Below are 23,671 nucleotides of genomic sequence, written 5' to 3' on the forward strand. Positions count from 1 at the left end.
CTTCTTTTTATTAAAAGAAATGCGTCATACCATTACTTCACAGAGGCGGGTATGTGCCATTCAAATAGTTCCGTTATAAATGTTCCATCGTCCCCATCGCAACGGAACTTAACCGCGCGAGGAATGATTTCTGATGCGCTGTGGTTTAAAGAGGCAGACTGCGGCGCCTACGCTGCGCATGCGTGTGTCTGACGTCGGTTCGTGTATATGTGTGTTCTAAGGAGTGTATGCGTGAGACAGCAGTGGTTGTGTATTGCTGCTGATGAGAGGAGAGGGAGATAAATATTACCGAAACATCACCCGTCGATTAAAAACAACACCGCACGAGAGCACCTTAAATCAAGGACTTCAGATAAAAACGGATACATGTGTCTCCGAGGGATTGTAATAAAAGTACACGCGGTTGATTTGTGGGATTATCGGTGGTCTCGAGGTTATTTTATCGCGCTAACAGGCTAATAACAAGCGCAGGTGGATGACTCGCGCGACTCGACCTGGATGTTGGCCTGTGTTACTTTGAAGCAAATATATTTTGAGGAATAAAACGCACAGTCGAATTGAAGTAACGGATTCAATGAATTTTGACGGGGAGTCGAAGACACATTGAGGATCGTGTTTTATTTCAAACCGGGAAATCAAACGAGGGGGTCGGATGGGCTAGCTAACCGGCTAGTGGGTTTACCTCAGATGGGCAGGATGCTGATGCTAGTACATTCTGTGATTTAAAGGCTTATTTTAGTTCCCCTTTATTTGACACCACCGCGGGTTAAAACATTGTATTCTTTGGTGTCTGTATGAAATATTGTTTTGTGCTTTTTTTTGGATATTTTTTAAGGTTTATTATTTTAATCAATAGGTTTTATTCAAATACACTTCCAGTATATTATGTAAAATAACGTTATGTTATTAACCTACGGGACAGTCTGTGTTTCACACTGTTAAGACCGTTAGAGAGGGTCTACATCTATGAGTTTAAAACTAATGTAAAATTTGTGATAACATTTAATGCATCCTGTAATATTTTTACAGATTATATTTTTCTTAAAATGAAAGTAAATTAGATTGTTTGAAGTGAAACAGGGAAATGGGACAAACTTTTTCTTGTGGATAGTAGCTTTGCATACAGAAACAATATCTTATCATTCAAAAGGAGCCATGTTATGGGAGTGAAACATTATTCCAATGTCTGCCAAAGTAAATATTCCCATTTGATTATTTACAGACTGGTGGACACTTATGGGTCTGAACAAGTATTTTTCCTTCTGTGTGTATGCTAGAAGAGGTCACCAACTGGGGCTGAATTCCGAAGATTATTACCTTGTGGGATCGTAATACAAAGTATTGGATTTTCTGTAGTATTTACATTTGTCGCTGGAGTGACAGAATTATCTCAATGGAGCAAATTCTCTCCAGCCCTCAGGGTTGTTCCGAGTGGGAGGTGAGTGGGAAAGGAGAATGGAAATCTGACCAGGATTCTCTTGGATTTTTCATTGTGGATAAAGATAACAGTTCTGTTAAGGATTCCACTGATGAGATTTTTCAAGACAACACCATCAACTTGAATGACTTGTTTTGGGCTTCTCGGTATTCAGGACAGTCATATCAATGGGGAAATAATCTGGAATGTGTCTGCCCTGACTGGGAGACTCCGCCACCTCATACCAAAGATGAGGATTATCCGGGGAGTTCAGGCAATGTTGTTGGAGATCTAATCAATTTTAGTTCCACATCCACTCCATCAAGTCCTGAACAGACACCTACAAATCTTTTAGAAGTGAGCATAGATGAGAAAACATTTTTACAAGAATCCCACCTTGTGCTCGAGGACACAGATTTAACAAACTGTGAATTCAACCATAATTCTTTAGTGAAGAGGAGATTTGTAAATGAGGAAAGTCAGATCTCTTCTTCACATGGGACTAATCCGATTGTGAAATCTGAAGGTTTGTTGGCGGTTTCTCCACCTACATGTAAACACAACTATCTGTCATCCACCACCCTACTTCATGAGTCCACCACGTCGGTGACATGTGGAGAATCATCGCTCATGCAGTGTTATGAGGACGGTGCATCCCTTCCACTGGACGAGAAAGAGATTTCTTCACCCATTGGACTTTTGGCTGGAGGTCTGTGCTCTGAACAGGAGAATTCTACGCCCTCAGCTATTAACAAAACCATTGACAATGAACTCCAGAGCCTGGGGATAACAGAAACTACTGAAGAAACAACACTGCTAATATCTGAAGAAGAGACCATCTGCACGAGACCAGAGTCTTGGATATCATCTGAACCTTATAATGAGACGTTACATGACTCACACACAGAGTGCAATTCTGACAGAGAATTGGAAACTGAAGGTAACCCTCTTGCAGTCACCTCTATAGATCCTTTAATTGATCTTGGAAGAATTGAATCCACATTGGCCTTAAACACAACTGAAGATTATGCCTTACTTGATCTCTCACCCGAGTCTTACACCTGCCCTAAGGACCACAGCCAATCCACATCAACTACTGACGCCAAAGCCTTATTTGCGCTTGCTTGTGGCCAAGACATTTTTGCTGACATGTTTGACGTTGGTGCACTAACCTCCTGTGAAGCTGTGCAATCTTCAAATTCTTGTAAACCTGTTATGTCACCTGAGATTGACGACTCGCAGCCCACAACACAACCCAACCAACAGTCTAATGCAAGCTCACCTGACTTTAAAATTCATAATAAAGTTCATAATATTACAGATGCAGTAACAGTTAGCCCAGACAGTGTTCCTGAGGCTATGGAAAAACAGCGTACAGGCGATTCAACCACGACAGAGGATCCACACAGCGTTACACAGACAAATATCTTCTCAGATTTGAATCAAAATCAGGAAGAAACTGCTCTTAGAGGCAAGTCAAATGATTTTGAAGTCAATTTCCAAGTTTGCAATGACAATTTAGACTTAAAAGCATGTATACTGGATGACCACAAAGAACTAAATAGATTGAATCAAGCATTTCAGGAAGAAATCACTGCTCAGAAAATTACAGACAACACACCAGTGGAAAATCTTAAGCCTGCGGACCAATTAACTTCAAATTCAAGTACAATTGTCAAAGTTCCACTTGAAGAAGACACAACACCTCACCATGACAATCACGATAGCATGTCCAACAACGAAGAGAAATTTCACAGTGTTTCTTTACACGAAGAAGAGATAACGGATTGCCGGATGTCTATTCACAATCAAGTCATTCTTCAATGTGCAAGCAATCCGGATTCGCCAGAGTTCACTCCCTTTACCTGTGCAGGTGATCAGCTGACCATGATGGGTGGACTTGTGGGGTGGGATCAAGAAGTTCCCAGCAAGTTAAGTGAGGGAGAGGCGGAGCTTCCTTCTCAGCCCACTCATCAGGATGATTTCCATCAGGTGATACTATCACAACCAGACCTGCCACAGGAGCAACAAGTAAGCTCTGTGTCCCTCAGCTCTCCGTCTAGAAATGTCTTTCCGTGTGGAGCCGGTCTGGACGGGGAGGCTTACTTGACCCTTATGGAGAAAACACCTGATACTCAAGAAATGACTCTGGGTCTTTGCAAAGCCTCGGAAGCTCTGCACAACGATTCATTTCATGACCAGAGGGTCACTTCTGATTTGATAAACGTGCCTATAGTTTCTGTGTTGGCCAGAGGAGATGAGGAACATTCTGCTCTTCGGGCAGTTTTCCAGGCTTTGGATCAGGACGGTGATGGATTTGTACATATCGAGGAGTTTATGGAGTTTGCAAAAGCATATGGAGCTGAACAGGTTAGTCATTGTGTGTTTGTTTTTTTTTTTTTTTTTTTTTTCGTTGTCTTTTGGGTCAAGTGACACTTGATAATGGTGTGACACCCTAGAGCTGCTCTTTTATTATTCAAAGCCCACCACTCCCTGTGTCTCATTCTCTCTTTCCTTCTTTCTCTCAAAGCTATTTAAGAGTGAGTTGGAGATGTGACGAGCTATAACATTTTAGTACTTTTATATACTGCATATTTCATATCCCGAAATTTGTTAATGTCTTTAAACAAATTTTTATTATCAGTCCTCTTTTTTTTGTTATTATTTGAAAATACCTAAAAATCTTAAATTGTGTTAATTTGAAAACTATCTGTTTAAGGTTGTAGTTCAATGCAAATTATTACAATAAATTAAGGGTTATTTCTTATTAAAGTGTGGGTGACAACTTGCATCTTTGATATTTGGTTTGTGATGCATGTCAGTAAGTTTTGCAGTAATGTTTGTAGGTGGGAAGCAGCAAGAAGGTAGTTTTTCCTATTCCTGATAGTTAAAAGTTTTTGACATACAGCAATTCTGAGCTTTCCTTTAGCTCAGTGGTAAGAGCATTGCGTTAACAATGCAAGGTTGTGGGTTCGATCACAGGGGATTGCATATGCCCAAGTATAAATGTATGTATGTATAAATGCAATTTAAGTCGCTTTGGATAAAAGCGTCTCCCAAATGAATAAATGTAAACATCTGTGTAACATCGTATGCACTGTATGTAGTCAATCATTGAATGTACCGATCTCAAAATCCCTCTGCGGTTGTTTAGTTGTTCAGATGAGACTATAGACTTGCGTCCCCCTGTTAACTTGACATTCCTCAGGCACATGTCATTGTGTGTTTAAGAGGATGGATTTGATGCCGGAAGTCTGGCTCTTTGTCAATGTTAAAACTGCTGATCTGATCAGCTGAAAGGTTAGACTGGGCAGGAGTGAAAAAGAAGTGAACACTTTCCATCCTTTAGTTTTCATTTTAGAAATGCACATTAGACACCTGTAAATATTACACTTTACATTTGTTTTCTTGTCTCTGTGGATTGAATTTACGATGTCTCTAAAAAAGCTTGTGACACTGTTTAACAAGTTTAAAGTTTAACCTGTGCTGTTATGTGCATCGCATCACAAATTTGCAACATAAAGCAAGTTTGAGTGTCCTATTTACAGTAGATTACAGTTTCATGGGTGAAATTACAACCCTTAACCCATTGCAGCCTCAAGGGCCATTCCTGCGTGTCTGTTGTGATTGGATAAAAATTCAAACGGGAGGATTTGAGGTTTCTTCTGATCATGTGATGGGAGTTTACATTGGTAAGGCTTGTTTGGCAGGTTGGATCGCTGAGATGTTTTATGTACGGGAGGCTGATGGGGTGAAGAAAGATTCAATGATGAAGAAACAGGTAGACAGAAACAGAAACTAAACAACAAAGTTAAAAATACAGTTCAATTTATGAATTGTTACTTATGTTGATGAGTTGTTGAATTTAGGGTTGAAATATCAGGGCTGTGAGACTGTTGTGTTTATTTGTTTGATACGTTAAGCTTGTTGTTATAGATATTTTTCTTGTCTTAAATAGACTAGTTTAATCTTGGGTGTAAAAATTTTAGTACACATATCTTGTCTGTGTGTGTGGACTTGGTTTTTATATGTTAATGGAGGACTAAACCTGTGTCACTATGGGGATAAAAATGGTTGTCTCCACGGGCACAAAAAGCTTATAAAGTTTACAGAACGATAATTTTTGAAAATCTAAAAATGCAGAAAGATTTTCTACGATCTTTAGGTTTAGGTGATAAAATATACAGTTTTTGCAGTATACAACTCATTACGCCTATGGACTGTCCCCACGGAGAGAATAAAACATACAATGTGTGTGTGTCGGTTAGTCTGATGCAAATTTTTATACCTGTTTACCCGAATGATACGGTGTCTATGGAAATTCTTGACGTAAGATGCAAATTCTCACCCGGAAGTCTGGTCTCCAGGAAGTGAAGGGATACATCAGGTAACAGAGGAAAAGCATCTTATAAGTACCTGTAAACTGGTGCGACAGTACTTTGAAGTTTAACCATCTTGGAAAGAGTGTGATGGAATGTAAATTAATAGAAATAGAATATCTGTATTGAAATTTTTTCTCTTTTGAAAGTGTTCATAATGGGATCTCACTCAAAATATTCAACCCTGATGTTATTAAGGACTTCTCAGATTTCATTAGATTCAGTCAGGAAGATTTCATAAGAATCAGTCAGTCATGTAGTGTATTTAAAGTGTGAAATCAAAGCTGACTCATGACTTGCTGGTTTTCACGCCTCTATGTAGATGCTTTTACAAAAAGGTTGAGACAGCTCCTCGATTGACTCAGGATGTTAATAGTTGAATAAACGCTTTTGAATTATTGAATATTTGGTTAATGTGAAAATGCTTCAGTCAAATATCTGAAATAAAAATTAAACTTTAAGCACTATATTATTGTATTAAAATCTCCGACAATACTGCGAAGAGCACAAAATGTTAGACATTCAGTTTCTTTTGTGAGTCGCTATTGATTAAAGCCACGCATATGTAACAATGTAGGCAACTTTCATGAAGAACAATCACTGAAAGCCTTCAGTTCTCACGTGTTGTTTGAGATAATGCTCGCCATACCTGTCAACATTTGTGTACCAAACTCCGTTAGACCCATGGGGCTGTTGTTGGGGGGTTGCGATGGTGTTGTGCAGGGCAGAGGGGGCACCCTTCTGTTATAGTAATTTTAAATCTTTTAATTACTTTATATCCAAAATAACATAATTTTCATGTTAAATTCTTAAAATGTAAGTCATTACATTTATTCAGAATAATACGACAGACTGTTTAAAGCAGCTCCAAGGGCCATGAATCTATGGTGTATCTGCAAGTTATCATTTTAATTTATCATTTAAATTTTGCCAGAGATCTCAATGTCAGCCATGAAATAACTTTCATCTAATTGTGGTTTAAAAAAGTAGTTAAACTCTATTTAGTTTGATTAGTAGTAGTTTGAGTAGTTTGTCCCTTCACGCGTCCCGTAGTTTGGTTGTTTTAACTTTCTTTAATAGTTAGCAGAATGATTTTATTTACATGGATGGATGAATTTAACAGTGTTTACGTATTGCAATTATTCTATTCTGTTTTATTCACAGTTGTCTGAAAATAACACTCTTTTCATAACACATTTTGTGTAAAGGAAATGAAAGTGTAACAACAACAGCTAGTAGACTCAAGCCTACTGCATCTACCTGTCCATGGAACGATCTGTCGTCTCCAGTAGGCAGACACAGACTGTGAGGAGCAAGCGTTAAATGGAAAACAGGGAGTGGTATATGTGGACCTTTAGCGGTGTAATTCGTTTGAACTTTTTAGGGGTGAATCCTCTCTAGTCCACTTCGGCTACTGTTAAATTTTTCCTATGAAAGGGGACCTCAGGCTGTGAGTGCAAATGATCAGTGGCTCAAGTCACGGAGCCACCCCCCTGTTCACTTGAACGCCTTCCAGTTCCTGTCGGTCGAGGAGTTTCAAAGGAGAAATAACAGAAATATGGGAGAAATAATGAAATGGGGAGGGGGTGGCGGGAGATGGGTGTGAAATACAGGAGACTTCCGGGCAAAACGGGAGTGTTGACGGGTATGATGCACGTGCCCAGAGAGTCAGGGCACAAGATGGTAAACCGAGTTCTCTTTCATGTCTTCTTACTCTGACACAAACATATAAACACTTCGAAATTGGCATTTTAGCAGCTACCCCTTTAAAAGTAGTCATTTTCATAAACATGAACTGTTGGGAAAGATCACTGTTTGTAATATTCACACTACTGGCCAAAAAACACTCACTGATATTAAAGGAATAGGGTTCTCCGTATTGTTGTTTGCAATAAATGAAAACAGTAGGATGCAATAATTTAGTTTTTAAAGATGTTTTAAATATGGTAAAGCCTTGTTCATGTTTAAACAACAATGATATGTATTAATTTGTAATTCATTTATTAATGCATTAAACACGTTTAGATGTAGTTTTAGTGTTTCTTTTTTCTTGCCTCACCCCCGAGTCTGGTGCTACCAAATGAAAAGGGCTGGTGCCACCAACACTTGGTAGCACCAGTGCGACCTCTCTCAAATGTTACTCAAGAGAGCCCTGTATATGTATGTATGTGTATTTATATATATATATATATATTTTTTTTTATATATATTTATATAAATATAAAATATATATATCGAAGTATAAGAAATTACTCATAGATTGCATATCAGTGACGCACTTCCTGATTATGGGTCATAATTTCACATGGTTTCTGTGGTTTGTTGCAACACACACGGACAGTAACATATTTAGACAACACTTAATACTGCAGTGTGTCTCCTGTTGCTTAGTTATTGTATACGTGTGTAGCATATTCTGTGTTTGTGGGTAATGTATTTTCCCCAAAAAAAATGTTTTATCAGTTATAGTTTGTGGTAATGTTTAATTGCTTACAAGGAGAGTCTGTTTAAGATGAATGCACCAACTTATCAAATCATTATTTCTCATCTTCAACCACTTCCTCTTCCTTTTTTTTCTCTCTGTGTTTTTGGGAGGGTCCGTTTTTGCGTTTGTCTTTTGCTTGATGCAGATGTATGGTCATTCAGTTGAGGATGCAGTGTGATTTGTTTCAGGTGAAGGATCTTACGAGGTTCTTGGATCCCAGTGGTCTGGGCGTGATCAGTTTCGAGGATTTCCACAGAGGCATCAGCGCTATCAGTGGCGAAGGTACAGACATTCACTGTTAATGTGACGATTTTATCTGATGAAGAAAGTCTTGCATTTTCTCCTGAAATACTGTTTAGAAAACCCAAGCACACAGATAAATAACGACATCTGAGTTTTGTCTTTCCTTTAAGACATTTCTGTTAAAAGTCCTTTTACCTGCCAGGTCGGGTAGACGAATTTGTCAAAACAAATAACTTTTACAGTAACAGGTGTAGCAAAATCTGAGATTGAAATTAAGTCGAATGATGTCATAGCTGAAGCTTGAATTCGCGAGCAGATACGTTCATCTTCCTGTGGTTTTGTAATGACATCAATGTGAAAGCGTTTTCGTAGATAATGATGTCAGAGTCAGAGCAGGTGTAGTTTCATGTTACTAATGGTCTGCTGGACGTCTTGTGTTTCACAAGTCACATTTCTGTCTCTTCATAAATATATTAGAATCTAAACGTCACATTCATAAGCAATTTTCTGATACGTTAAACAGATAATTATGTGACCATAGTTTATATTTCCTCTCTAACAGGGTCTGATCCAGATCTCTACAAGACTCGACTCAGTTCAGTGGAAGCCGGTGGACCTCCAGAGGAATACGATGAGGTATAAAACATCAATGCTGGCATTATCATGTTCATGCCTCGCTCCATGCTTGTAGGAATCTGAATTTTGTATACCATTGTTGTAGAATCCTGGAATCCAGACCAGCACATTCCACAAATTCCCTTAAAGATTAAAAAACCGCAGGAGAACTTTCATAAAAAGAAAACTTGCAGTGTGTGTATTGCTCTTCAGGAGCGCTTCTCTCTGGTTTCTGCTGAAAAGTTTTTCTTACAAACAAGAATATAGTAACATAGTAATTTGAGATATACCATGGTTCTAAATAAAGAACATTTTAAATGCTACAAAAAAAATGTTTGGTTGTTTTAACCCATTTGGACAGACCCGACTGTTGGCTTAATTTACATAACCTTAGGTTAAACAAGCCCAGCATTTATAAATGTGAAAAAAACTAAGTATTTAAATGATTCTCCAAAGTGAGGATATGCTGGTACTTGTCAAATAAAATATATAATATAATGCTACTTTTTGCTTAGTAATATTAAGTCCAGTCAAACCAAATCAAATACAGGTTAAATGAGTTTAAGGTTTCTAAAAGCACAGTTGTAAAATTGTTTATTTGTATAATAATATGACCAAAACTTTCAGATACAGTGAACAGGGCCTTGTTGTGAAGGTGGGGGGGGGGCTTTATGTCAGTTATAACCATGAAATAAATAATTAGAGATAATATATTGATGTGAGTTAAATCATACAATTTAGGAGTCATATAAACACTTTGAAAGCAGAATGTGATTCACCAATCAGAATAAAACATTCTTGAGATCTGTGTTATATAACTATAGAGTTAAAGCTTGCGTGATATGAAATATGATATGAGAAACGCATCCCATAATGAGGGAGTAAATATAAATGATAATTATACATTCAGTCTGAATGTTTAGAAATGTAAACTGCAAACTGCTTTTCCAAAGCTGTTTCTGGAATCTTATTTTATCCATTCCTTATTTCTGTCTTAACGTCGGCTCTGAAGAAAAACATACACGCAAACACACCTGTGTGTTTTCCTGTTAGTGGTGAATGAATGTTCTGTTTCCATGTTTGCTTTCAAAACACACAGGTTGAGGTGGTGTAGCGTAACACCTCGTCCAGACACATACACACACAATGTTGACAATATACAGGACAAGCTGATGACAGTTTTGCTAAAACACACACCTATTATTCACATGACATATGAGTTTGGTGAAACCTGTTGTCACAAATAAGTTTTGTGTGTGGGTTGATCATGTTTTGATATCTTTAGCTGTTAGTTCACGTGAGACCAGCCCGTCCTGAAGAACAGTTGTGGCTGTGTTTCAAAACCTAGTTGGCTGCCAACCATGTTAGGGCATCACGGATGTGTCTGATGTCTGAAATGCTGTCTAGTTAGACTTTTCACTGAGTTTTAAGACACACCTTCAGAATGTAGTTACACAGTCTTGTTTGTGTTGTGAGTTTCTATTGGAACATTAATGTTGTGTTGGCCACACACCCCACCCCTCTGTGGCACCTGGTGCCCTTCGGACTTTAGTTTTTATTTTCCACTCTCTCTCTCTCGCTCACTCTCTCTCACTGTTGACTCTGTCATCATGACTGTGAGCGGCAGAGGAAGCAGTTGTTGTTAAGGTTTGTTAGGGCAGTACTGTGATAGTGAGAATGGTTTTGGTTATGGCCTCTCCTGCTGTACGAGCCACTCTTGGACTCACACAGGTACGTCAGGTTTTGAGTTACAGGTTTAAATGGATTTTTGCTAAGAACTGAGTGACTGGATGGAAGGTTTGAGATTCATAGCATTTGGTTTGTTTGAGCTTTTAGTGCTAATTTATAATACCAAGCAATATATGGTGAACGTCTGTTGTTTTACGTAAGCGTTCATAGTATAGTATAGTAGATCAAAGATCATTTTTCTAGAATACTGTCAGATGACGGCTGTTTCCCATTATGGACAAGGATAATTATATCATGTGGGATTATAGACAATTTTATAACGTATTATATGCACCTGTCAAAATTAACCGACTTTCTTTTCTTTTAAACAAATTGTGATGCTTAAATGTAATTATGAAGGCAAAAAGTAAAATCTTGCCTATGTATCAACTTGTTAAAAAAATACATATTATTATTCCATTCATTAACCGTTTTCTAATACTGGTAGTAATAAAGAATCTGTGTAAGATAAGTTTTTGTGTTTTAAGCTTGCGAAAACGTTTTGTCAACTACAAGGTCATGTGCAACTACTTAGAAATATGATAAAACGGCTTGTTAAATCTGTGTCTGGAGATATATAGATATTTACTTGACCAAAGGCACAGCTAATGGTGTTTTCTTGGTACATATTTTTTTTTGTAGAAGTAATCTTTGAACCTGTATTACTTGATAGCTTAATTTGTCATTAGCCACTGGATCAATTCATTACCTAAAACTGAGTAAAACATTCACCCAAGAACATAAACGCTGTTGTCATGTACTCACCCGCATGTCTTTCAAACCTGTTTGACATTCATTACGAAAGAGATTTTGTAGAATTTTGACAGAGACCGATGTTTAATTCGCTGTCCACATTTGATGTATTTGTAATCTTTGTGTGTGTGTGGTCCCAGCAGGCGGAGATCTCTGACAGTGCCTATCTCGGCTCAGAAAGTGCCTACAGCGAGTGTGAAACCTTCACAGATGAAGATACGACAGCTCTGGTCCATCCAGAACTTCACGAGGATGTGGAGACGGACAGCGGGATTGAAAATACATTGACGGACGGAGATGATCGCAACAGGTACAATACTCATCATACACAAATATTACATTGCACCCTTTGTAAAGGCATAATGCGTTCAATATTTATGCTCTTATTACAATGATGGAGTGTGAGAGTGTTGGGTTCATTATTGTGAATCAGTTCAAAACGCTGATTCAGTGATTCAGCTGCATGTCTTCCTGTTGAATTGTGATCTCTGACCTGTAAAGCACAACGTTTCAGTGACCTTGAAGGTATCAGCAAAAAGTATTTTTGTCTTATATCAGTAATCTCACAAAGAATGTAAACTTTGGTACAATATAACACAATGTATTCTCCATGAATCCATTTCTTTGGCATTTAGTTTCTTGTTGTTTTGTGAAGAAAATGCCACAAATACTTCAGGAGTTTTGAAGGAAGGGGACAATACGGACTTCATTTTTGTTTTAGTGCAGAATTGCAGAGGTTGTTTTGTTTGAAGAAAGACACGTTTTTGTGCTGTTTGTGTGTGTGTGTGTGTGTGTGTGTATTTGTGTTTATGTTAGTATCTGCTGACAAGAGATTCTTATTTTCCAAGAGGTGATGAATGGAGTTCAGCTGACAGAGGTGTTCCTGTTTCCTGTGTGTCTGTCCGTGTGTGTTATCAGTGTCAGTCTTTATTTTCCTGTCTCCTGGTTGGAGGAAGTGTGGAGTTTGCTCTTTCTGTCTTCCTGCAGCTAAGAGTTTATTCATCACTTATTTTTAATGCTCATTTTGCCTGTTACTTTTTATCATTGCAAAATATATTATCTGTCCTTGTGTGTTTCTCCTGATTTTGCATTCCTGCCATGTCAGGGTCACAGTGTCTCGCCAACACTGTCCTTCCTGAAACGCACATTTAGAGTTTTGGGAAATACATTGAGTATTACGATAACTTGTGGATTTTTTCCTAGAGCTGTGAGATATCAAGAGATATGAAGTCTGCTGAGGTGGACTGACCGCAAATTGCTGCTTAATATGCGTTTAGAGTCTGTTCGGGGTCTGATAAGGAGTAATTTAATGTTACAAATCATGCAAAGATGTATCATCTTTTGTTTGGAAAATGAAACATTATATCAAACTTTCACTGTTCCCTTAATATAAGAAACAACTGAAAAGATAGCGATCAACCCTTGCCTTCTGCTTCTTGTAAATACTTCCATGTATTGTGAATGTCATTTTTTGACAAACATCAATTTTATGATATTTAAATGAAGTGGATTTGAAAACAGATGGACTGGTGAAGTAGGAAGTATTTTATTGCTGAGTATTCAGTGAAGTGATCGATGTGCATGAGTCTGTAATGTCAGTGTTTTGGTTGTAATATTCCAACTGACAGCCGGACCAAGTTTAGCTTTTTTTGGTGGCGACCGAACGTTACATTAAGCTGTCACATTTGCTGACTTCTAAACGTTCTTTATTATCAGAATAGAAGTGGTTTTGATGCACAAATTTGATTTCACTGTCTCTTAACAAAAATGTTTATGTAAACAAACTAATGGGAATAAAGATCCTGTCTTAAAGGAGCCAGTCTTTTCAGTTTTTGAGGCTTTGATTATGTTTTTTGGGTGTTTAATAATGGATGTTCATGTTTCTAATTTCAAGAAACGCTTTATATTTCAAGTCTATTGTTCACCGCTGTCCCTCTTCTAACAAAACAACTGGATTTCGAGGGAAATGAAACTGGACCGAATGGCGTCAGTCGGTTATATTAATTAATACTAATAATAGAAGCGTTAGTTTTGACATTTTATATTGGACCCGAGTTGGATAATAAAACAAGCAGATTGACCAGGAGACATTTGCATGCAGGATTTAATAGTATGTTTTATAGAAGTGTTTTAGAGGTAGGCTATCCGCACACACACAATATCAGTTTATTACACAGAACAGCTTTCACAGCCGATGGTAAAGTCATGGAAGCTGTTATTTATTAGAATGCATGTAACTGAATTCTTATGACCATCTGTAGGACTGTGATGAAAGTGTATGTAGTTTAACACGTAGCTCAGTCAAATGTTTACAATCTCTAATAACCAAACACTACTCCAGTTGCTCTTCCTCTTCTCAGAGGAAGGCATCACCCATTTTTTGGCTTATTCCTTTGGGTGGAGGTAATTAAAAGCACTCTGAATAGTGACATCATGTACCTGGGAAGTAGAGAGCTGTAGTCCGATTCCAGCTGTTCTCTTTAGTCCATGAAAAGCAAATTCTGTTAAAGACAATATCTCGCTTGGCACTGAACTTTGAGCTTTATCATTTTGCAGGTATTGTTTATGCTCTAACAGCAACATTACACACTAAATAAAGGTTTGTCCCGGGGAATGGGATCTTTAAATAATGGTGTCAAATTTATTTTTAAAACACTTGCTCTATTATTAGCCCTTAGCAGATCTTGACTCTCTTAGACAACATTAATTCATGCATATGGGGATTAATCCTATTCAATAGATGTACACACACACACAGTTAATCAGATTAAGGTTCTCTGGCTCTCTTTTATGGACACACACATACACGTCGGTACGGCTGTGCTTTGTGAGCAATTTTAGCTGTTAAACAGAGATTTGGTCTTAATTCAGGTTTAATGGGTCACAAACGACTGGAATGCTCCTTATGTAAGCCTCTTTTAACTATCAAACAACAGTTAAAGCCTAGTTTATTTAGCGATATCAGCATTTCGTTGCCGAGCGTTGTGGTTTGTTTCGCGCTGCCCAGTTGCTAAGAGTCACTAGAGACAGAACAAATCGCTTGATCATGCGATCACTTTCTTCACGCGTGCTTCGCGTGGCCAACCGCAGTGTCAGGTGGAGGTAATTTTGTGAAGGACTTGTGTGTTTATGTAGGATTAAATGTAATGTAACAGTGGAAATATGTAATAATTTCATTTTTGTCATTTTTATTGTGCATAAAGATATTATGTTTGTTAGTTTTTTGTAGTTGTGTTCTGTTTGAAAAGTAAAAAATATTTAATGTCGTATTACTGTATTGGGTCACTGAGTTCACCAAATGCATAAACCGGGTTAACTGTCAGGACATCAAAGACTGGCTCGTCCAATCAGCTGGCAGTAAACTGTCACTGAGTGTTTTCGTGAAATCTTTACCATGACAAATAAAGTTATACCAAAGTCAAGTTTTAACACTGTTGCTATAATCACTGTTCAAGTTAAAATTCTTCATACATTTTGTGGCTGCCAGGAGATTAAAGTGAATGGTCACATTATATAGCCTTGACCGATATAAACACAAACATATATTTAGGTTTTGTCTGTGTTTTTACAGAAGGAATGAAATTGATAATTTGGAGTTGTAAAGTTTACAAGTGATGTTCTGTAAAGTGTGTTTGTTTGAATGGGTCAGTTATAGGTTAGTGGAAAAGGGCCGAAAGAAAATCGATTTTAGGATGATTTTGAGTTTTGATAAAAAACTGTTTTACATTTGAAGTATTACCTAAATAATATATAAAGAAAATGTGGAATTACTACAGGCTCATGTTCAATCTTACAGAATATTTTGTAAAGAAAAAAAAATTCTATCAAGGTTCAGGTTCTTACATTCAAAAGAGTCTAGTAAATTCGGCCACATTAATGCACAACAACAATAAAAATTATTTCTTAATTCTTCTCCATCTGTTCAATTACAGTAGTGGAAAATATGATCACTCTATAGTACTTTTAAAATATACATGGATTAATCACATCTATATTTAATATGATGGTAGGTTCATGCTGGGCTCTGATCTGAATGGCCACACCACGGTGGCTGTGATTGGTGGAGACGAGGAGCACTTTGAGGATTTTGGAGAGAGCAACAACTCTTCAGACCTGCTTTTTGCCAATCAGGAGGAGGGGAGAGTCGCTACGGAGGGGGAGGGAGATGTGGAGCACCTCCCACACCCTGACAGTCCAATGCCCCGTCCACTCATGCTGCTTTCACCAAGGTAACACACAGTAAGCAAAACCTATAGATGTGGGATTTCTTAAAATCATATAAAGTATCACTGATAAAAAGTGTTTATGTAGATTGCTAAAATAATCTTTCAGATTCAAGTTGTGGTTGTTTAAAAGTTCTTTATGAATTACACAATTTAACCTGTACTACATTTTGGGATATATGTCTTTAAAGTTGATATAGGTAAAGCTTGCAGGAGGTGAATAATGTTTGGTTGACCAGTCCCTCTTTCTCCTTGTGTATTATGAAATTTTTTATCTTAGCTATCTATTAACGGCGAGTAAAGGTTAGGTCATTGTGGTTATTGTTTTACTGGTTGTCAGGTGATTGAGATATATCAAACACACACTTCAAGACGGCATGGAAACACAGTATAAACACAACACACACACACACGCACACACGCACTCGTGCACTGTATGCCTCACCTCTGTGTTCCTCTGACCTTTACCATCTCGCAATGTTTCCTGCTTTCTTCCTCTTTTTCCTCATAATGTCACTCACATACTCCACGCCGCCCTCTCCTTTAACCTTCTCATTTCTCCACTGGTCTCTCCACATCAGCCCCAGCTCTTTTCCCGCTAGCTTTCAGAGCTTCCTTCAGTCTGAGGCGCTGGAGTTTTTCTGCACTCACTGTCATAAGCAGATCAGCCGTCTGGAGGATCTGTCCACGCGACTGCAGCTGTTAGAGATGAATAGGTAACACGCTCCAGCCGTGTGCTTGTTCGCCTGCGTGTTCTACACACACATAAACACACACACACACACTTGTGTCACTGCATGCAGTGTGTGTTTCATTACCATGCAAAGAAATCTACGGTGTGTTGGTTTTGCCTTTTTAAAAGGTCATGTTTGTAAATGGAATGTTTGTGCTGTGACCTTCTGCTTTATCTGATTTTGAATGTGTGTGTTTTGTCGTGTGTTTAATGTATGCACAATTGCATGTTCGTGAGGTAAATATGAACAATGTACAGTGGAACTTAAAAATCATGGGGACTTTGGCAAAGGAGTTTCTACGAGATCAGACCCGTCTAACAGGGACAAAATCTCCTTTTAAACTCTCTTGTTACACCTTCCATAGAATTGTTAATATGCGTTCTGTGAGGTCATTAGCATTGAAAGAAGAGCATTCAGAAAGAGCCGAGCATCTCTGGATGTTTTTTTGACCTGGAGAAAGTTTATTTTCCTCTCACTCTTCTCTCTTCCTGACTCTTTCCTGTTTGTTTTCTCGTTTTCTTTAGTTCCAGTAAGAGGCTGTCCAGTAAGAAAGCAGCGAGGTGAGAATCTGCTCTCTCTATTCATCAAACTAGTTTTATAGACACTTCATGTGACCGTTCTATGTTTTTTTTTTTCAGGCATTTGCAACAGTGCAGTGCTCTGGAGGGTATGGGCGATCTGAATCAAGATATTTTGGACCTTGCGGATCGGGACATCACTGACAAGGTTCTGAATCTCATATTGTGTCCAAAATAATGAACTGTACTGAGTTTTCAGATCAGTCCTTTTGCGTAGTGTTTTGCTGTACTGTACTGCCACTGAATGTGTATTTGTTAATGTGTGTGTGTACATATTGTGTATGTATGTGTGCACATGTAATGTTTCTGTGTGTTTGTGTGCAAGTTTGTGTGTATGTTTTGTTTCTGTGTTTGTTTGTGTGTGTGTGTGTCTGTGTGTGTGCACATGTAATGTTCTTGCGTTTGTCTGTGCACATTTAGGGTTTTTGTTTATGTTTGTCTGTTTGTGCTTATGTGTCTGTGTTACTGTGTGTGTTTTATGTTTATCTGTGTGTGTTTTAGCACAAGTAATACGTATTTTTAAGATTTGGGTGTGTGTCTGTGTTACTATGTGTATGGGCACACATGTACTGTGCCTTTGTTTTAATGTGTGTGTGTTTATGTTTATGTGTGTGTGCGCACATGTAATGGGCCTGTTTTTTAATGTGTGGACATTTGTGTGTATATACTTTTGTGTGTGTGCTGTGCGTCCACGTGTTTGTATTTGTGTTAGTTTATGTGTGGGGTTTTTAGTGTATGTTTGTGTGCACATGTAATGTGGGTACGTTTGCGCGTATTTGTTTTTGTTTGTGTGCATGTATGAATGTGTCTGTGTGGGTTTATGTGTATGTGTGTGCACATGTAATGTGTGTCTATTTTAGTGTATATATCTGTGTGTTAGTGAATGTGGGTTTCTATGTGTGTGGGCACATCTAATGTGTCTGTGTTTTATTTCGTTTGTGTATGACAGGTGTTATTACTTGAGAAGCGCGTGTGTGAGCTAGAGACGGATTCGTTGGAGAGCGAGGAGCAGATCACTCGTCTGCGGCAGGAGAATCTAACTCTAGTTCACCGTGCGAACGCTCTGGAGGAACAGCTGAAGGAACAGGAGCTCCACACGGAGGAGACATTACACCTACACACTCGTAAACACAGAGACGCTCTTGCCAAACTCCAGCGAGAGAGAGAACTCGAGATCGAGAACCTTCAGGCCAGGTCAGTGTGAAGGTGGACAAATCACTGCATTTTATATTCTGTATAAATAAAGAACTGATGAAACTTAACTAACATAATTTGAGCAAAATCTGTTCACCTATCTGACCCCAGAGAATAAACAACAGTTTGATGTGCTTTGTTTTGTTGTCTTTGGGTCTGGGTTGGTTTGCTCTCTTGCCATCTAGTGGAGTGGAGCACATCTCAGTTTGGCTCGATGTGGTCTGTGTTTACAGAATCCTCTGTTTTCTCTCACCCAGTATTGTGTTTAAATGTTTTCGCTGTGTGCTCTGCCCTAAAAGAAAATATCATTCTGCGATTTTTGTCTCGTGTTCCTGTGTGTTTAGGCTTCATCAGTTGGATGAGGAGAACAGCGAGTTAAGGTCGTGTGTTCCCTGTCTGAGAGCCAACATAGAGAGACTAGAGGAGGTATAGAAAAACACAGTCCAAAATTCACTTTTGCCAATCATGGATGAACTCAAAAAAAATATCTTCCTATTAATATTTCACATATGCAATTTTTATAATAAAAACAGGGCTTGGTTTGTTTTAAAAAAATGTTAATGGGTTGTTGACAAATAAAAAGCACTATGGTGTGACAGCAAAAAGAAAATATTATAAAATTGTATATTACTACTATTTATATTTCTAATATAAAATAGGATAGAAGAGATTTATCTTCATTATTAGTTTTTGCGGTCACATCATATGCGCAGTTTATTTGTACCAAAATACAGTTTCTAATAAAACAACAACAACCATTTTTTAACTAGTTAAAGAAACCTCACTTGCTTTTGTGATCATTTTGAATCCTGCACACAAATGCACATAAGGTCTCTGTGGTAACGAATCTTTCATTTGGTTTGTTTTGTGTAGGAGAAAAGAAAGCTGCAGGATGAGATAGATGATGTCACAGAACGATTGAATGAAGAAATGGAATCTCGCCGGAAGATGTCGGACAAACTGAGCCATGAACATCACACCAACCATACAGAGAAGGAGTGCACACAGGGGGTAAGAGATCTCGTGTTGAATTCATAAATGTGATCGTGTATGTGTTCCTTCTGTTAATAGCTTGTGTGTGTGTAGTTGATAGAGGACTTGAGAAAGCAGCTGGAACATCTGCAGCTGTTTAAATTGGAGACAGAAGCTAAAAGAGGCCGATCGGCGAGCTGTGGACTGCAGGAGTACAACACGCACATGAAAGAGAACGAGCTGGAGCAGGAGATACGCAGACTCAAACAGGTAAACTGAGACTCTGAAAGGTAACATTGTTTCCCCTAGGTTTATGGCGTATGGGGGCTCTGTATATTTTGTTGTGGCTGAGGTCCAGACAATACTTTTTTTTAAATAAATAATGTTAAATTAATCAATCTAATGTTTTATCAGGCCATTTACTTTATATTCTGATAGCTACGGTCTATATGAAACATAGAAGGTCTGGTAACTGAGAATATGTGTTGTAGGCTCTGGTGCTGAAGCGAAGTCCTTGTGCTCTATTTTAATATTTAGAAAATTACTGACAAAAAAGTAACAACTGAAATGAATATGTCATGAGCAAGCCTTTCCATAAGAACTGATTCTAAATGTTCTTTCCAATTAAAACATGCTCTTACATTATGATTATTAATGCTATTAATATCATAAATGCTATATGTAGATACAAGACGTTATGGTTTATAATCTGTCAAAAATGTATTTAGCAAAACCGTAAACTGACTGATAGCTAAAAATACTTAATAATTGCTGCATTCCGTTTATTAGCTTGCTCTTGGTGTCTGCAGGTATTTATATGTGACATGTCTTTGGCGGGAGAAGCTGCTCTCACGGAGCGGAAAGTGTTAAAATGAAGCACGTTTGGCGCTAAATAAAGATATTTGAAAGATAGTTGAAAAACATAATCAACATAAATGTCAAGGCAATGCTCAATTTAAACCACAGAAGAAGTTTTTGAGGGTTCATTGTGTCTTGCGGTCCGGACGGAACGAAGGATAAGATGGGTGGAAACCTGTCATCCGGTGGTAACCGGACTGTTGCTTTGTTTTGCTTAAAAAAAAATGTATCTGCTTTTCATATTTTCCTACACGGCTCTCTGACCGCTGGTGAGACTGCAATTACCTGTGTATGTGCGCGTGCATCGGGTCAGAACTCGATACAGAGAGCAGAGGAGAATTGTAAAGGCGTGACCACGTAGAAACAGAAATGACATGCTGCCATGTAAATAAGATAAATGACGTAATGCTAATGAGTTGGTTTAATACGAGAACAAGGTATAGTCATGTTATGTAGGAAAGGTAACCTTAAATGACTTCTCTTGTGATCTGACGCTACATAAAAAATTTTATTAACTTGACCTTCAAGGGGGGCGGGAAGTTCATTTGGAGGGGTGAGAGGCGCCCCCCTAAGGTAATGGTAGGGGAAACACTGGGTAAACACACATACAGACTCAAACAGGTAAAGCGACACTCTCTCTCTTTCTCTGTGTGCAGGACAATCGCAGTCTGAAAGAACAGAATGATGAATTGAATGGCCAGATTATAAATTTGAGTATCCAGGGAGCAAAAAGTCTGTTTACAGAGTCGCTCTCCGAGTCTCTCGCTGCTGAGATCAACAACGTCTCCCGCACTGAGGTCTGTACTACACACACACACACACACCAGTACAATGATGCGTTGCTGCTTGGAGTTTGATATCACCATTTAAATTTTGTTGACATGTTTGTGTGCAGCTGATGGAGGCGATACACAAACAAGAGGAAATCAACTTCCGTCTGCAGGATTATATTGACCGGATCATCGTCGCCATCATGGAGTGTAACCCCTCCATCCTGGAGGTCAAATAATCACGACATGTTCATTCAAGAGTGATTCATAAACTGTAACATTGAACAGACCCGGATAGAATGTGAAGAATTCTGTGTTGATCAACACCGCTTTCACACAAAAATGATTTGATTCTGATCACTGTATGTGTGTGTGTGTGTGTGTGTGTGTGCGTGCGTGCGTGCTAGAGACAGATTGACTGTTGGTTCCTGTGACGTCCCTGTGTTTTGGGTTCGAGGCACCATTTCTCTTTCTGCATTTATGATGTGTGAATATGAAAGATATTCATAGATTTAATTTCACATTTTGTCTCATATGCACATGTTCATATATAGATGTGCAGTGTAAATGTTTTGATTTAAATAGCAGTGTAATTGAAGATAAACAGTCACATCGTCAGCCCACGTGAGGGACATTTGCTGACCTGAGGGTTTAACGTGTGTCTGTTTGTTTGACTTGTGACTCTTAACTGAGTTTGATCCAGATTTGTTTTGCCTTGAGCAGCTTATATATTAGTTATATAATGTAAGTTATATAATTCTCATGTACATGTTGTCTTTAAACTCTTATTTATTACGATGATGCAGAATGCAAAGGATCAAGAAAGATCACTTTCTTGCTGAGTTGTTGCTGGATATCCGTCTACTCTGTCCTGGAGTCATTCAGAAAGACTTTGATTTCCTATACAAAAAGACTGAACATTCACTGGAGCAAACCATTCACTGCACTCCAATGTTTTATTCAAAGAGATATTTTTTACTTTCTAATTGATTTAAAAAGTGAAAACAAAAATGTTTTAAGGAAAGATGCAAAAGAAGACACCTGAAGACAAGCAGAGACAAGACACGAATTAGACTTTTCATGAGCCAGTTTGTTTATATCTGGCTTTCAGCACTCTACTGTCATTTCGCTCTCTGTGGAATTTGGATGTAAATATTAATCTCAAAACATTTTCTTTATTTGTTTTTGGATAGCTTCACATATTTTTATGAACAAAGGGAAAGAGAGATTCTGTTTGATTTGTCTTCCACTTGAGTGATGTAATGGATGGACATCTCTCTGTCATCTGGCACAAGCATGCTTCAGTTTTACTTTGGGATTTTGATACTCACGGCTTGTCATACTTCCAAGAACAGAGATTGTAGTTTTTAATGATGAGCAACGAAATGCTGTTCTCATGAGATTATTTCTTTATCTTATTTTGGATCGTGAAAGTGCTGCAGCATCTTTATCTGTATAATCATGCTGCTGGTTTTATCTTTCTGCTTATACAATACTTACACAAAAGTATTTCACATTTGTTGTCTGATGTTTTGTAAAGGATGATGGGGGAATGGAGTTGAGAAAAGTCATTTATCTTCAGTCTTTGACCAAGGGATCTGACCTTCTCATCCAAATGGTCGACTGCTGTTCTCGTCTGTACAGTAGATTTACTGTATCTACTATGACGGACACTTCAAAATACAGGAACAGTTCAGCCTCTGTGAACTTTAGTCTTGATCTGTCAGATTCCTTAATTTCCTTGAAGGAAGAACTGAATTTACTGCTATCGATATGACGTTAAACAAATGAAATTGTGCACATTATTTTACATTCAACAGATGTTTCCAGTGTCCAAAGAAAACATTTACCTGCTTAGGAGTTCTGCTTGCCACTTAGACTTTAAAGACCAATAATAGTTCTACATAAATGTTAATACAGAATAAAAGTGAAGAAGCACTCCTTATAATCAAGGACAGAAGTGTACAGATGTTTACTCTTAATTGTTAAGGTTACTGTATAAATGATCAAATCTATCAGTATTGTCTTCTGCTGAATGTTTTGCTTTCTTTTGAAGATGCCCCCTAAGATGTATCTTTTACTGTTTGGGGTCTTATAGATTTTCAAATAATTGTATGAAGGTTCAATGAAAATAAATAAGTCAACAATAAATTAAGCGAAAACACCTGCTCTGTTGATATTTGGTTTAAAATGTTATTTGTTGCTTTGAACAAATTGCACTTAACGAACACATATGAGGATGCATACGAATTTATACAAGATAATTTACCCAATATGACAATTCTTTCATCATCTATACATCTTCATGTTATTCCAAACCGGTATGAGTTTCTTTTTTCTACAAATCAGAAAGGAATCTATTTGGAAGAACGTAGATAACCCAACAACATTGACTTCCGTTGTATGACAAAACCACCGAGAAAATCCCCAATATACTATTTTTTGCTCCAGGAGTCACAGGTTTTTAACGATATGAGGGTGAACAAATGATAAACTGTCTCTTTCAAATCTTAATAGCCTCGAGACAGAACCCATAGTCATGGAAGCTTTTGAAATATTAAGATATTTTTAAACCGTAATATGAAGGGCTGGAAAGGTGTTTTTAAACCCATTAAGTAAGGGATGATGTACAGGCAGCCGGTTATTATCGCAGAAATGAGACCCGAGAGTGTATTCAGGACACGACACGGCTATTATGTGTTATTAGTTTGATCGTTTGTTA

The 23,671-nt window shown here is 38.0% G+C and overlaps 1 protein-coding gene across 4 annotated transcripts; it reads left to right on the plus strand.

The window, feature by feature from the left end:
* The first annotated feature begins 53 nt into the window (after positions 1-53).
* On the plus strand, positions 54-23,115 carry rab11fip3 (RAB11 family interacting protein 3 (class II)). 4 transcript variants are annotated; one of them, XM_056738903.1, is made up of 15 exons: positions 55-1,194; positions 1,278-3,787; positions 8,470-8,563; positions 9,087-9,160; positions 11,761-11,930; positions 15,631-15,849; positions 16,425-16,559; positions 17,102-17,137; positions 17,216-17,303; positions 18,105-18,349; positions 18,694-18,775; positions 19,223-19,360; positions 19,436-19,591; positions 20,836-20,976; positions 21,075-23,115. In XM_056738903.1, the coding sequence occupies exons 2-15, from the start codon at positions 1,394-1,396 to the stop codon at positions 21,186-21,188; spliced, it is 4,086 nt and encodes a 1,361-aa protein (XP_056594881.1). In that variant the 5' UTR covers positions 55-1,194; positions 1,278-1,393; the 3' UTR covers positions 21,189-23,115. The 4 variants fall into 4 exon arrangements, with proteins under 4 accessions (XP_056594882.1, XP_056594881.1, XP_056594880.1 ...); XM_056738904.1 differs by having other exon boundaries at positions 54-3,787; positions 11,764-11,930; XM_056738902.1 differs by having other exon boundaries at positions 55-3,787.
* Positions 23,116-23,671: the final 556 nt, after the last annotated feature.

Source organism: Triplophysa dalaica, chromosome 23 (genome assembly GCF_015846415.1).
Source record: "Triplophysa dalaica isolate WHDGS20190420 chromosome 23, ASM1584641v1, whole genome shotgun sequence".
Classification (NCBI taxonomy): Eukaryota; Metazoa; Chordata; class Actinopteri; order Cypriniformes; family Nemacheilidae; genus Triplophysa; species Triplophysa dalaica.